At 39.3% G+C, this 14,823-nt stretch overlaps 1 protein-coding gene across 3 annotated transcripts in view; it reads right to left on the bottom strand.

The window, feature by feature from the left end:
- Tmem161b (transmembrane protein 161B) overlaps positions 1-12,521 on the bottom strand; it is a 76,338-nt gene extending 63,817 nt beyond the window's left edge. For all 3 annotated transcript variants that reach the window (XM_041663748.1, XM_041663749.1, XM_041663750.1), the window contains exon 1: positions 12,386-12,521. In XM_041663748.1, coding sequence (XP_041519682.1) covers positions 12,386-12,388 — 3 coding nt within the window. In that variant the 5' untranslated portion in view covers positions 12,389-12,521. The remainder of the gene's footprint in view (positions 1-12,385) is intronic.
- Between the last annotated feature and the right edge of the window lie 2,302 nt (positions 12,522-14,823).

The raw sequence follows: 14,823 nt of genomic DNA on the forward strand, positions 1-14,823 counted from the left end.
GTTTGCAAGATATGTTAAGGTAACAGTGGCACAGAACTTGAGGGAGTAGCCAACCAGTGTCTGACTTGACTTGAGGTCCCTTCACGAGATGGAACCCATAGCCAACACTGTTTGAATGACCAAGAACCAGACCCTAGATAGCTCAGAGACCTAAGGTAAAACCAAATACTATGGATCTGGAAAAAAAAAATAACTTTTTAAAAAGTAACAATAAAATGATTCTTAATGATATTCTACTAAACTCATAGATCAGTGTCTTATTCAACCATCATCAGAGAAGCTTCCTCCTGAAGCAAATGGGAACAAATATAGAAACCCATGGCCAGATATTACACACATGGTGGGGGGGGTCTCATCAGATCCCTCCCCTCAGAGCTCAGGAAACCCTGTAGAAGAGGAAGTAGAAAGAATTTAAAAGCCAGAGCAAACGGAGGAACCAGGAAAACAAGGCCCTCTGAAACAACTAAGCAAAGCTCATATGAACTCAGAGTAAAGCAGTAGGAACTGAGCCTACACCAGGTCCTCTGTGTGTGTGTGTGTGTGTGTGTGTGTGTGTGTGTGTGTGTGTGTGTATAATAGTTTTAAGCTTAGCTGATGTGAGATTCTCCTCTCTATGTTGTGAATTGGTTAGTAAAGAAGCTGCTTCAGGCTATGACAGGGCAGAATAAAGCCAAGGGGAAAATCTGAACAGAGATATATAGAGAGTACGTAGAGTCAAGGAGATGCCATGTAGTTGTCAAAGGAGAAAGAGGCTCACCTTGCTGGTAGGCCACACCATCATGACAACATACAAATAACAGAAATGAATTAATTTAAGATATAAGAGTTAGCCAGAAATATTCCTAAACTATTGGCTAAGCAGTGTTGTAATTAATAGTTTCTCTGTGATTGTTTGGGTCTGAGAGGCCGGGAAACAAACAAGCAGTCTCCATTTACACTTAGTATTTTTATGGGATTCATGGGTGTTAGAAGAAGTTGGTCTCTGATTCTTGTGCCTATTCTTGTTTTTTTTTCCCCCTTTTGTTGGGTTGCCTTATCCCAACTCAATTGTCTTTGTTTTCTTCTTATTATTATTTTTTTGTCTTGTTTGGTTCTTATCTCCTAGAAGCCTGTTCTTACCTAATGAGAAACAGAAAAGAAATTAATAGGGAGAGAAGGGGAGGTGGGGAGGGATTGGGAGGTGCAGAGGGAGGGGAAAATAAACAAGCTATATCATATGAAAAAAGACAGATTTTCAACAAGCAAAGAAATTAGTTCAAATAGGCCAAAACGTTTATAATAATCCTAAAAAGACGCATTTTCTCCATTATACTTCCTTTCCCTCATAATTTAAAAGATCTTTTATTTCATGTTGTGCTGGGGATTGAACCTAGGGTCTTGTGTTAACTAGGGAAATTCTCTACAAAACAAAGTTACATCTTTTATATGTAACTTCCTGATTCATCAATTTTTTTAATGCCTGTTTTAAACGTGGTGAGTTACACTGTAAATAAAACTAATACATCTTAAAAATAATGAGGTCAAGATTCTAGATACTTTGCTGGTACCATGTAGTTATTTTTGAAAACTCAGATTTTTTTTGAATTTTTCAAATTAGCTCCTACGAAGCAGAATGGGCAGAGAATATATAAAAGGGTGGAACATCTACATGTTATAAGAATTGGAGTCAAAAACAAAAACACGGGTATTAAATGGATGATTCAATACCTAGAGACCGTAAGTCTGACTAAATTAAGAAATAACAGAAGATATTTGTTCAATGTAAGCTGATAAAAAACAGAGTAAGAAAGACAGCAAAGTTAAAGATACAGTTTTACAAGAATAGACGGTAAGCTAAGTAAATACAATTTACAAACCATTCTAGCATATTGGTGGTGAAATTAATATTTATTTTGAAGGATATTTGTCCAGTAATATGGTTAAATAAATTATGCAATACCTCTTAGAAAGCAATACTACTGCCTTGGTTAGCGTTTCTATTGCTGCAACAAAACACCATGGTCAAAAAGCAAGTTGGGAGGAAAGGGCTTACATGTCATCATTGCTGTTCACCACTGAAGGAAGTCAGGACAGACAGAGGGCAGGATCTGAGCTGATTCAGAGACCATGGAGGGGAGCTGCTTATGACTTGCTTCCCATGGCTTGCTTCCTCAACCCACCTATTAAGAACCCAGGACCACCAGCCCATGGCTGGGCCCTCCCCCATTGATCACTAAATGAGAAAATGCCTTACAACTGGATCTCAAGGAGGCATTTCCTCAGCTGAGGCTCCTTCCTCTGATGACTCTAGCCTATGTCAAGTTGACACCCCAAACCACCAGTACATTAAAAGTGATAAAGAACCAAGTATCTCAGAAGATGTCACTGAAGACACTTCATCTCTAGCCAAGACATGAACAAATGTTCCATCATCGTACTTAAAAGTAACAACAAATGGCCCAGTGGAAGAAGACATCCTAAATCCTCCCACTTCCCTTAACTGTGAGAATGGTTTCTGACACAGCAGAAAATAAGTCTCTGTGTCTAAACTTAATGAAGCTATTTGCAAAAACAAAAGATATTTGATTTTTAGAAACCATCTTGTTCAAAACAATTCCAACTCAGGTCTTTAATATTCAGTTCCTCTGAAACCTTCTATAATTTTCCCCTTTCTAACTAAAACTAGTAAGTATACCTCCAAACTGCCACTGGCATGCTCAGGGGTATGTCTGCTGACCACTGATGGAAAGAGCTTCCCAACTAAAACTGTACTACTCTCATTTCTTCCACCCCACTGCAACCTCGGGAGGTTAGCCTAGTAGTTTTCATTCTGCAAAATAAAGACAGGGTGTGTGATGATCACCTCAATATAGAGTAATAGTTTTTCATTTACACACCATGTATATCACAACCATGTTAAGTGCACTTATAGTTTCTAAAACAAACTTAAATTAAGAAATTCAGTTATAATTTAAAGTGATAAATAGAAAAGCCAAGAAATGTAAACATATATCCCAAAATTAAATATTGTGAATATTTTAACAAATTAAGTAACAAAACACATTGTACAAGTAGTTCTGGCACTAGCTACACAATAATTAGAAATGTTTTCTCTCCCAGACTTATTTCTTATCTCTAAAATAACGGGCAAATGATCTCTCAGATCCCAAGCAATTCTTACTGTTTATGACTGTAGCAATTTTAACTTAATACACATCTAGCACTTAGAAGCGTTAAACGTTAGGATTTCAACTAGTGGTAATACATAATTTTCTTTTCCTTAAAAGGAATGAATAAGCTACAATTTATAAGAAGCTTAAAAGGAAACCAAGAGTTGAGCTATAAGAGACTTATGACTTACGAAAGCCTAATGTTTTATTTTATTTTTGAAATCTATTGCAGAAACTTAGTCAAATTCTCTCTTTAAAGGACTTGGGCTTTTTTGTTTGTTTTAATGGTACAAGATTTTTCTCTAATCAGTGGGTATGAAGAGAAAGTAGTTGGCGATATCACATAGCACTGGGAAAAAATGAAATAAAATTTCATATTTGAGGGTATGCTGCACACATTTGTAATCTCGGCACTTGGGAGATGTTTATCAGGATGGTGGGTTCACGGCCATCTTGGTCTACAGAGTTAAGTTCCAAGACGGCCTGAAGTCCACACTGGAGGGAGAGACACAGAGAACATAAGAACTATGATGATCACAAACACTACTAGAAAAATGATTAATAGATAAATTATAAAAATAAAATGCAAGCACCCAATAAAATTAGCTGAAATTATACTAGAAAATAGTTTCAATCCTAAAAAAAAAGTCTTAAAATTAAGGTCATAATTAACAGTGTAGTGAAGTGTTTCAGGTTTTGTTCTGTGTTTTTAATGATCAGAAAAACATGCTGACAATTACTTCCAAAATTTAGTTTCCAAGTCTTCTACATTTTTTGTCTTAAAGAACATAATATAAATTTTAACCACAATAAATTAAAAACTTAGCTGGGCATGGTAGCATACAGATGTAATCCCAGCTCCTGGATGGCTGTGGTGGAGGGATCAAGAGCTCGAGGCAGCAGGAAAGACAGAGTAATAAGTCCCATACTAGTTTAGTAATTAGCAAGAAACGGTGGCAAAAAGCATAAAGCAATTCCTTTAAGATAAGAAATTAGTTTTCTCTTTGAACAAGGCTAAACAGAAAGGAATAGTTCTAGTGACAGAACACTTACACAGACATTCCCACAAAATTGAAAAATATGAACTATTCGTAATTAATCACTTATCATCATAAATATGGTTCAAGTCTTTGTAATGATAAAAATATTTAAATATGACAAGCTAATGGAGTTTTGGCTTTGGTGGAAAAAAAATCTCCCAGTGTGACTTTCCTTCACAAAAAAAAAAAAAGAAAAAAGAAAAAAAGAAAGCAGAAAACAGAAGGTGACCTTGCTTTTCAAAAGTAGATCATGGCATTAGAGCCAATAATCAAATAAAGATTACAAACACCAGTTGAGTACTACACAGTGTGAAGGACAAGCAGATAATTCAGATAACTGGGATTATTAAAGACTATTTATCACAGAGATAAAAATGTGAAGTTTGCTTTAAAAGGTAAACACAGGGTTGTATCTTAGTAGTCAAACCTTTCCCTTAGCATTTCAAACATAGTAAAACTAAAACCTTAGGGTGCTAAGTATTCATGGCAGGCATCAACTATTGGCAACCTACAATGAAATATACATAAAACAGAATCTGCTAAAGGTTCCTCCTGACATGCTTGCTGGCTGCAATGGTAAGGGTTTCCTTTCCTTTCTTTCCCAGTGCCCATCCACATTAACCACCTCTTCACCATCCAAAGCTCTCTGCACTAAGAACTTGCTGCAAAGATTCTATCACTGCCATTCAGCAGGTGTTCGAACCTGTGACATGTACGGCAGAGTAATTATAAATATGAACCAAGAGTTGTAAATTTATATAAAATATGACAGGTTTTTAAAATGTGATTTCTCTTGTAACACAAATAAAAAGTTGTTGAGCATAAACAAAAAGACAGTATCTCATCAAAAGTCCTATTTTTCCTCTGAAAAAAGATGTCTGTGATGATTAACGCATTAGTGGTGGCGAAGAAGTGACATGAAGAGATGGTCTTTGGGTTGGCTGACCATATGGAAGGGAAGATTAGAGATTTTACAGCTCCCATGGAAGTAAAGTTTCAGATGTAAGCAACAGTCATTACTAGCACATGGGAGGGGAGGGAGACAACTGCTGGAGACCAAGGGGAAAAAGCAGGGTGCCACAGGCTTGGGACGAGTGTGATAAAGAAAGCCTACAGTAATGAAGGAATTCCAGTTCAGAGCTCCACATCTCCATCTCCTTCTAACTCATCACCCTTACTTCATGCCCATGCCCAGACTTAAATGATTAATACTCTGGTATAAAGGAATCTCTTCCCTGGATACATTTAAGGCAAAAGAGGCACTACGGAATCTACACTGTGACTCACTGTAGCAGTGAAAGAAGTTGAGCACTTACTTGCCTTAGAAATGCCAACCATACTATGCCTAACAGTAATGACTAATTCCTGTAATACTATTTGTTATGTTATCAACTAGACTTGGGAAGATTTTCCAAAAGTAAGTATATAACAGCTATAAAAATTACTACTTTCTTTTTCTTTTTCTTTTTTTTTTTTTGGTTATAGAAGTTATAAAAGTAAATCTGCTGGCCTGGCCTGTCACCTGGGTATCCTGTCCCTTTAAGAGACAAGCTCCGTCCACTCCCAATCTCCCCACTCCAGCCAGGCAAGTGGATCTCCCACCACTCTGTCTATCCTTCTTCTAGAGAGGCAGCTTCTGCCTCTCTCCCTTCTCCCCTACCCCCTTCTTTCTTCTCCTTCTCTCTCTCTCTTCTCCCCCCACACCCAAATAAACTTTAAACCCAAGCACTCTCTGTATGGCCCATCTATCTGTATCCCACCTGCCCAGGGGACCAGCCCACTGCACCCCTTGTGGGACCCAGCCTGCGGTCATGTGCATCATGAATGATAACAATAGGGCCTGAATTTAGGGTCTTCCACATGCTGCACTAGGCAAGTACTCTGCCCTTGAGTTATCTATCTCCAGCCTACGTGGAAATTGGGTAGAGTACATTGTCCAGGCTGGCCTTACATTCTATAGTCCAGGCTAGCTTGAATCTGTGATCCTCTTGCCTCAGTCTCTAGAATAGCTAGGATTTTAAGTTTGAACCAACAGGACTAACAAAAATAATCTGATTATTTCATATTATACTATTATTTCTATAAGAAAATGGTTTCTAATCTTTAACATTGGATTAAACTTGTGAAATCTAATTCTTTTATAAACTAAAAGTTATCAAATTAAACAATAATCAGCCTGGCTAAGTAGCACAGTGGAACAGGAAAACAGGCTTAGAAGTCAAATTCTGTCACTGCTATCTATTTCTTTGGACAAGTTCCTCTAATTTTGTTGTGCCTCAGTCTATAAAATGGAATTTAAAAGAACACAAAACCCCAGAACTTACATACTTCATAAGGATTTCAGTGAAGTTCACTTTAAGAATACCTGATAAATTCCAACTGCTAAATAAACTTAGCTACTACAGTTACTGATGAAAAGTAAAACTCAATTTTGATCACCTGTAGTGCTTTGAAAGTCTTTGACTTTATGGACTCTTAGTTTTCTTCCTGCTGCTGTGATAGCCTGACAAAGGTAACTCGGGGAAGCCAGGGCTTATTGGCAGGCAATTCCAGCTGCAGTCTAGCTGTGCAGAGAAGGAAGGGGCAGGAAGTGAAGTCAAGATCACCCAGCAGGTGATCAACACACTCAGGCTAGTGATCACCTTGTTTTCTCCTTCCTGTGGAACACTTCACCTACAGAGAGGGGGGCCTTCCTACCACAATTAAGGTTAATTTTCTTAGGAAAAACTGAAATTGCTCTCCCTTTTCCCCAAACCTTACACTTTATGCCAGAAAACCACAAATGACATCCCATCTACTTTAATAATAGAATTACTCTTTCAGTTTAATATAAGTGTTGTGAAGGTACAACTGAGATTATTGGCGCCTGAGGTATATTTTTCTCAGAACTTAAAGCAGAGTACTTTGTGGCAGGCGCACTATGGACCCAACAATAATAGAAGGTCGCAGAATACAATCTAACATACAAAAATCAGGACCTCACACCAGCATAGACCAAGACCTTGCCTTTAAAACTATCTGTTTAGCTGAAGATACATCACAGTGGTAGAGCACATGCATACTATTAAAGTCTTAGGCTTATTCTTCAGCATCGAACAAAACAACAACAGCATTTTTATATCAGTATTCCATACAAAGTAAAAGATTTATGTGTCTAAGAAAATAAGCCAGACACACACCAATCCCAATTTGAGAGAAATTGGAAAGGAATCACCACAAACTGGACATCAACCTGGTGTCCATAAGAAGCATCAAGCCAGCAAGGACTATGGTGTGAGACCCTCCCTGCCCTAAAAACAGAAAGATAAAATATGAGCTAAACTAAAAGATAGATGACTAAAGCAGAGAGCAAAATAAATGGAAGACATTCCAGGTTCACGGCCAGGCAAGACAAAACACTGTCATGACATGAATCCTCTTCAGCATGATCCACACCAACTTATGACCAAGCAAAGTCATGGGAAGAAGGGCTGGAGAGATGGCTCTGTAGCTAAGAATATGTACCGCTCTTGCAGAGAACCACAGTGTGGTTTCTAGTATTCACTGCAGACAGACCACAGGCCTGTAACTTTCTATGAGGGATCTAATGCCTCCAGTCTCCTTTGGCACCTGCGCTTGAGCACACATATACAGAGACAAATAATTTAAAATAATAAATTCCCCAAAATATGGAAAATTATTCAATAAATTAAAAAACGAATTCCAAAATTTATAAAGACAGGCAAAAGAGATAGGACAAAAAAGAAAATACTGAAGAAAAAGTTAGAAGAATGACATTAGTAGATTTCAAGTCTTATTATAATGCTGTAGTACTCAAAAAAAGTGCAGCGCTGACAAAAAGACAAATTAACACAATAGGATATGAAGCCCAGATAGAGGCCTACAAAAAATTTGCTTGACTGAACTTTGACAGTCAAGAATATCAGAAAAACAAAAAAGTCAGTCTTTTCAAAAAAATGATATTAGAACAACTACTTCACATTGAAAATGAAACTAGACATACACTTACTCTCTTACAAAAATTTATTTGAAACATCATAGGTGTAAAAGACAAAACTTAAAGAGTCCCTATAAGACAACACAGAAGACAACTTGTTGACCTTGGGTATAGCATAGATTTTCTAGACCTAACAATAAGGCCAAGTCCATTCATTAGAGAAAAACATTAGTGAAGGGGGCTAAAGACATGGATCAGTGGTGAAGAGTAAGAACTGCACCCCAGAGGACCAGGGTTTGATTCCCAGCACCCATAGCGCAGATCCCAGCTGTCTGGGACCCCAGTCCAGGGAATCTTAGGCCTTCTTCCAACCTTCACAGTCATCAGGCATGCATGTGGTACACATTTATGCATGCAGACAACCCACCCAGAAAAATAATTTCAAAACCAAAACAACAAAAGTATTTAAAAATAATTTAGTCAATCTAAGCATGGTAGTCCACCCTGTTGGGTAAAAGTTTCCTCAGTTACTGAAACATTACATTCTTTGGGGAAGAAGTTTTCAAACACAAAGGTAAACAACTCAAAATAGCTTTAGAATGCCCTGGAACTGACCGGATTCACTAAGCCTCCCCCAGGCAGAGTAGGCAATAAAGCTGAAGTGTTCCCCTCAGACAGAAGGAAGCAAAAAAGAATCTCAGTAAAAGGAAGTCAGAAAACTTCAGAAGAACCTTAAATCTCTGGCACTGCATGTTTAATGCTAAAACCTCCTTAGAATCTGTCTTTCAAATTGCATGTCTGATTTTCATTCAAAAGCATAAGAACTTCTAATGAATACACCCCATTTTCCACTATGTATGGCTTGAAGACTTCTTATTTAAGACTTAATTACAGAATTTATTAGAAACAAAATTCTGAGTTGGGAGTGATAGCTCATACAATAAGCCCAGCACTTGGGATACTGAAGTAGGATCGTAGGGAGTTGAAAGCCTGAGCTATTGAGTAAGAACATGTTTCAAAGAACAAACAAGCAAGCACAGACTCTGAAATTTCACTACATGATAATGGGGTCCAAATATACGATTTTTTACTAAGAATCATTGGTTTGGGTTTTTTTGTTATTTGTTTGTTTTGAGGTTGAATCTCACCACATAGACCTGAGAAGCATGGAATTCACTGTATACTATGCTGGCCTTGAACTCACAGGTGCCATGCTGGGATTAAAGGGATGCACCACCATGCCCAGACATTCTTAAGTAAGAGTATCCTAACACCCTTTCCAGTTTCATGAGAAGCTACCTATTCTATGACTCCCCCCATTTAGACTCAATTCATTGATCTGTGCTGTATGTATTTCTCTCCTAACGTGTAGCACAGCACATTAACTCTGCCTACCAGTAGGTCCTCACCAACTGACTATAGCAAAGCTTTCCCTCCCTACAACTAGCTAACAGTGGTTAATAACTCTAAACTGCTACATGGAATAAACAAGCCAGGGAACATGCACAACTCAACATGCTAGCTCTGCTTTACTGTTCTCTCACGAATCAGCATGAATACAATTTCCAACATGACAAAGAGTATAAAAGAATTAGTATACCTTTAATAAATTTTCTATAGACTATTTTCACAAACTGAAAGCCAAATATAAGGACAAAGGTTCTAAGACCACCCACATCATGTATAAAAATATTTTTAAAAAAAAAGAGAATGAGGTTAAAAGAAAAAAAAATGGAGCTAAAGAGCCAAGGAAAACAAATCTTAATTAGAAATATCTATATATTATGAAACAAAGTAGTAAATCATTGAATGTAAGAATCAGAAGATGACTCAAAGATTAACTCTACTTCTTTTGTAAAGAATCCAGAACTTATAATTTTTTTAAAATAATTTTTAAGTATTTTACTTGTATTTTATATACCTTGACATTTTGCTTGCATGTATGTCTGTGTGAGGGTGTTGGATACCCTGGAAGAGAAATTACAGTTGTGAGCTGCCATGTGGGTGCTAGGAATTGTACCCAGATCCTCTGGAAAGGCAGCCAGTGCTCTTAATTACTGAGCCATCTCTCCAGTCCCAGGAATTTAGAACTTCTTACTGAGCTGAGGAATCTTACAAAATCACATAACTAATGGGAAGACTCTGGGTCTTCAGAGTTCATGGAAGGTGCTGACTGTATGGTTACCAATTTAAAAAAAAAAAAAACTGCTACTTCAACTAAGCTACATCCTAAATTCAGCCCATCCTCACTAAATTCAATTCTCAGGATTCCAAGCATTGACTGCAATTACATACACAAACATGAACAACTAACTGTGAACAACTAACTTCAGTCAAACAACTCAAAAAAACAAGGTCAATGTCACAATGAAGACAGTTAACTACCCAGCCTGACACTGTGAAAATCACCATGAGATTAGCTGGAAATATACCTACTTCTTTGGAGCTGGCAGAGTAGTTTTACAGATCTCAGAATGCTGGGAACACATTCTGATCCAACTTCTCTGTGACTAGAACATACTGAAGATTTTTATTGATTTCTATCGTGAACTTTCTAGATTAAGAAGTCAAAAACTCACTTTACATTTAAGAAACGGAGACCAAGCTCATTAGACATCACCTCAAGTATATCATTGCCTGTTTCTACACTCTGCATTCTTCCTTCTGAAAAATCTGAAGTGGTGGGAAGGTTGACTAGATTTTGATTCCTTCCAGTTCTAATGTTCCCGTTCTAATTTCATTATGCCAAATGAAAACAGAACTCTCTTAAGGAAGTTAAGTCATATTATGCAGAGGTGGCGCACGCCTTTAATCCCAGCACTCGGGAGGCAGAGGCAGGCGGATCTCTGTGAGTTCGAGACCAGCCTGGTCTACAGAGCTAGTTCCAGGACGGGCTCCAAAGCCACAGAGAAACCCTGTCTCGAAAAACCAAAAAAAAAAAAAAAAAAATCTAAAAGAAATGTAAGTCACCTGGTAGAGTGCAACAGGAACCAGATGAGATTTTATTCTCAACAATGTCCTTCTAAAATCATCACACACAACAGCTAAAAGTGGCAATATTTGACTCTGAAAAGCAGACATGGCCAAACTGGGAGTGGTGGCACTTGCCTTTGATCCCAACACTCAGGAAGCAGTGGCAGAGATATCTCTGATTTAGAGGACAGTCTGTTGGACACAGAAGGTGACATGGCCAAATGAAGCAAGAATCAAACATGGAAGTGTCTGCGGATGAGGGTTGGAAATCTTTCATGTCAGCTGTCTGTTCAACTTTCCCAGAATTCTGTGATCTTGGAAACATCGAGTCTGCTTTTAAAATTCTCTTATGTTCCAGAACATAGTTTACTGCGATCATGTTCCCTACACAACCACTTGCCCTCCTCCCATTTTCCTAGAAAGCAAAACCCAGGCCTGTCAAAATTCCATTGTTCATTTCTTAAGTTAACTTCCGAACTGTGCGATCAGTCAACACCCACTGCTTCTTAACTAAAGTTGATGAAAATTTCCTTTCTAGGTCCCTAAACTTTATCCTGCTTTCAGCCTAAAACAGCTCAGGAACTCTCAGGATGGCTGACCTCACAGTAAAACACCCTCTGCTTACTGCCTACCATACTCCTTTCCATCCTATCTTCCCACACCAGGCTCTCCATGAAATCTTTTTCACCTAACCTTTAAGACACTTGCAAATATTATGGCTGAAGCTATTCTCTCTGCTGCAATTGCTCTTTTCTCAAAACAATACCTTTACAAATTTTCCTTCTGATTAAATCTGTTGATACTCAACTTGGATATTTTCTTTTTAGAAATATTATTTCCAGTTCTGAAATAGTAGAGTTTTAAGAAAACCCAATTTTATCTTACGTGCCTAGCGTTGCTTGTCTCCAAGAAAGATACAGTCAGTGTTCAAAAGGTACTTCTATATTCTTAAAATCTTGGTCACAAGCCCGCAGCGGGAAAGGTGACGAAGGTGACAGGGACAGGTGAATAGCTGAGCAAGGTCATCTGGGGGCCACCTGGTGCCACAGGCCACGAGCGATGGGGGCTACCTAGACAGGGCACTCCGACAGACCCGCCCCTCCCGCGACCCCAAGGGTCCCTGCCGTGGCTGCGCGCACTCCGGGCAGGTGGGGGTCCCGTCGGTTCACCCCAACGCTCCCGCAGGTTCCATTCAGCGCAGCGGCATCAACCGGCTCTTTCACGGACTGACCTCCCCGCCCTTTCCTCCCGACGGCCGTCACTCTGGTCCTCACAGGAGGACTCACCATAACGCCGGGATAGGTCGTGAGACTGACACTCGAGAGCCACCGGCAGCGTCCTGAATCTCCCCGTCCAGGGTCGGCAGAACGGACCTCTCCAAACCGCGAGGGAAAAGGTCTTCCGGCTCTGCCGGAAGTCCTGCCCGCGCGGGACAGGAAGTTCCTCCCTCTCCTGACCGCCAGCGACCCCAAGCCACGCAGAGAGGAGGCGACGCAGGGCGTCCTCTAAAGCGACTTCCGCGGGGGCCGGGCTAGAGAGGGGGGGACCGGTCTGACCTTGAGAGCGCGAGAGCGCACGCGCACAGGTAGGTGGGCGGGGCGGGGTGCCGCGCCGGCAGGGTTTCTAGGAGGACTGGGCGCTCTCCCCCGAGCCGGGGATCCCTCTGGGTGGGAGAAAACCTCGCACCCTCTCGGTTGGGCGAGGATAAAGCATGACCCGCTGCTGTATTTGTTCCTAGGTAGCTCCGAAATCGTCTAGCTCAGCCAGCGTCCTTTCTGTCTAGGTTTTTCTTACGCGGTACCTTGGAGTCTTGGTTAAAAGCCACGTCTTGCCCACCTCTCGTAACGCAGTGGAATTTGACCTTTTTAAGTTCTTTGCTCTCCACAGAGGCCGACTGAAGCCAGTGGATATCTACCAAGAGCAGCGCCAAGAAGAAAATTCAATATGGACATGACCTACCTACTTAATACCAATATAAACAGGAAAGATAACACGGAAAAGAGGGAAATTCTCATACATACATGGAGGGTGTGTCCCAAAACATGTTTGAGGGTGGGGGGGGGGGCAAAACAATATGTACTGGCGAACTCTATTGTGATGAGAATTAACCTTGGAGGCAAGTTTGAAATAACTACACAGAGCATCTTTAATTCAGAAATTTATCCGACAGTTTGAGAAGCCTTATAGAAATTTTGCCTACCTTAACCCTTATGCATGAGATATCACCATAGTGTGGTTTTCATCCTGACAGAGTACCTAGAAGTAATATTGTTCAACCTGTAAATGGCCCAAGGGCCTAGAAATCAGTTCTGAGCCACCTAAAGAACTTAGATGGGGCTATTTGAAAAGGGTACAGGAGACAAAGTTTATACCCTGTTAGTTTTCAGTTGGGTCAGTGTCGGGGTGATAGAGAAGGGATAAGAAATGTCACAAGCTGCTGCAACTCCAGTGGCCTTGGGGAGTAGTTTGTAAAATAGATTTCTGTTGATGATCAATTCAGTACTTTGCCCCAAGAGTTCTTTCTGTTTCTGATCTCCAGAGAAAAGGTTGTAAATAGGCCCCGGGCCAACTGCAGATGGTTGAGTGTGACAAAGAGGGATTGGGGTATCTGGGGGAAGCAGTTGAGGAAGGAAAAGGTGGAGGAGAGTGGCCCTCAGCCTGTTATTGACATCACATTCTCTGAAGTCTTACTCTTTCATTTATGACACTGTGGGTCTTGTAGCTGTCCTAAACCCGGAAGCCTCATGGAGGTTCACAAAACATCTCCTCCTATATGACAGTAAGATGGGAGTTATTAACAAGGTAGAATCCATTCCTGCCAGAGTAAAAACCAGAAAAGAAATCATCCAGTTTTTGCTATCATCACTTTGAATAGACTGTTATAGCCTATACTCTTTCTTTTCTGCATGGCACATTGATTGCCAATTCTTGGTTAAAATCCTTTAATGTCACATGATTATCTCTGTTACAAAATTACAAAATTATTAAACAAGTAATATTTTAAAGATTAGTTTGTATACGTTTACATTAAAGCTACATAAAGTCTTTTTATCCTATAAAACAGTATTTTCTAGCTATCACCTATCTATTTTTGTTCTTAAAAATGAATTTACCACTTTCCATTTCTTAAATCAGTCGAGATCTTTGATAAAAATTCAGATACAGGGAATTATGAAAGGGAAGGGGAAGATGTTATGATAACAATTTAAACATCTTTTTTGGCAAAGAAGTCATGGGTACAATCTCAGAAAAGTCTTGGCTGTTACCACTTGGGATTTGTGAAAACTTAAAAATGGCTTCTTTGAGAATTGGTATCAAATATGTGTCAATATCAACAGAAAGCTACTTATCAGTGCCCACTCTGATCTGAAACTCTTTCAATTATTAAAATCTATCACTTTTCAAAGACCAATCCCCGTCTTTTACAAAATGTATAGATTTGTTTCACCTCTTTAAAAAGTTCCATTGTTTTCTCAATACTAAATGTGATTATGTGCTTTATTCTGTGATTTATATTCCTTTGTGATTTGTGGCTATATGGTTCTTGTTTTTTGGGCTTTTGGTTCTGTAGTAAAATTGTACTTAAAATTCTTTATAGGCAATAGTAGGCACAATTGTGTTCCAGTAACAGTAAAATATTGGTCATATTCTGCCATGTATAGTTAATGGAAGATTATGTAATTGTTCTAAAAAGCCACTAGTCTCAATAGTGGAAAAAGGCTGT

This window comes from Microtus oregoni, unplaced genomic scaffold (assembly GCF_018167655.1).
Source record: "Microtus oregoni isolate MIOR12 unplaced genomic scaffold, Mior012 000014F_ref0000157, whole genome shotgun sequence".
In the NCBI taxonomy this organism is placed as follows: Eukaryota; Metazoa; Chordata; class Mammalia; order Rodentia; family Cricetidae; genus Microtus; species Microtus oregoni.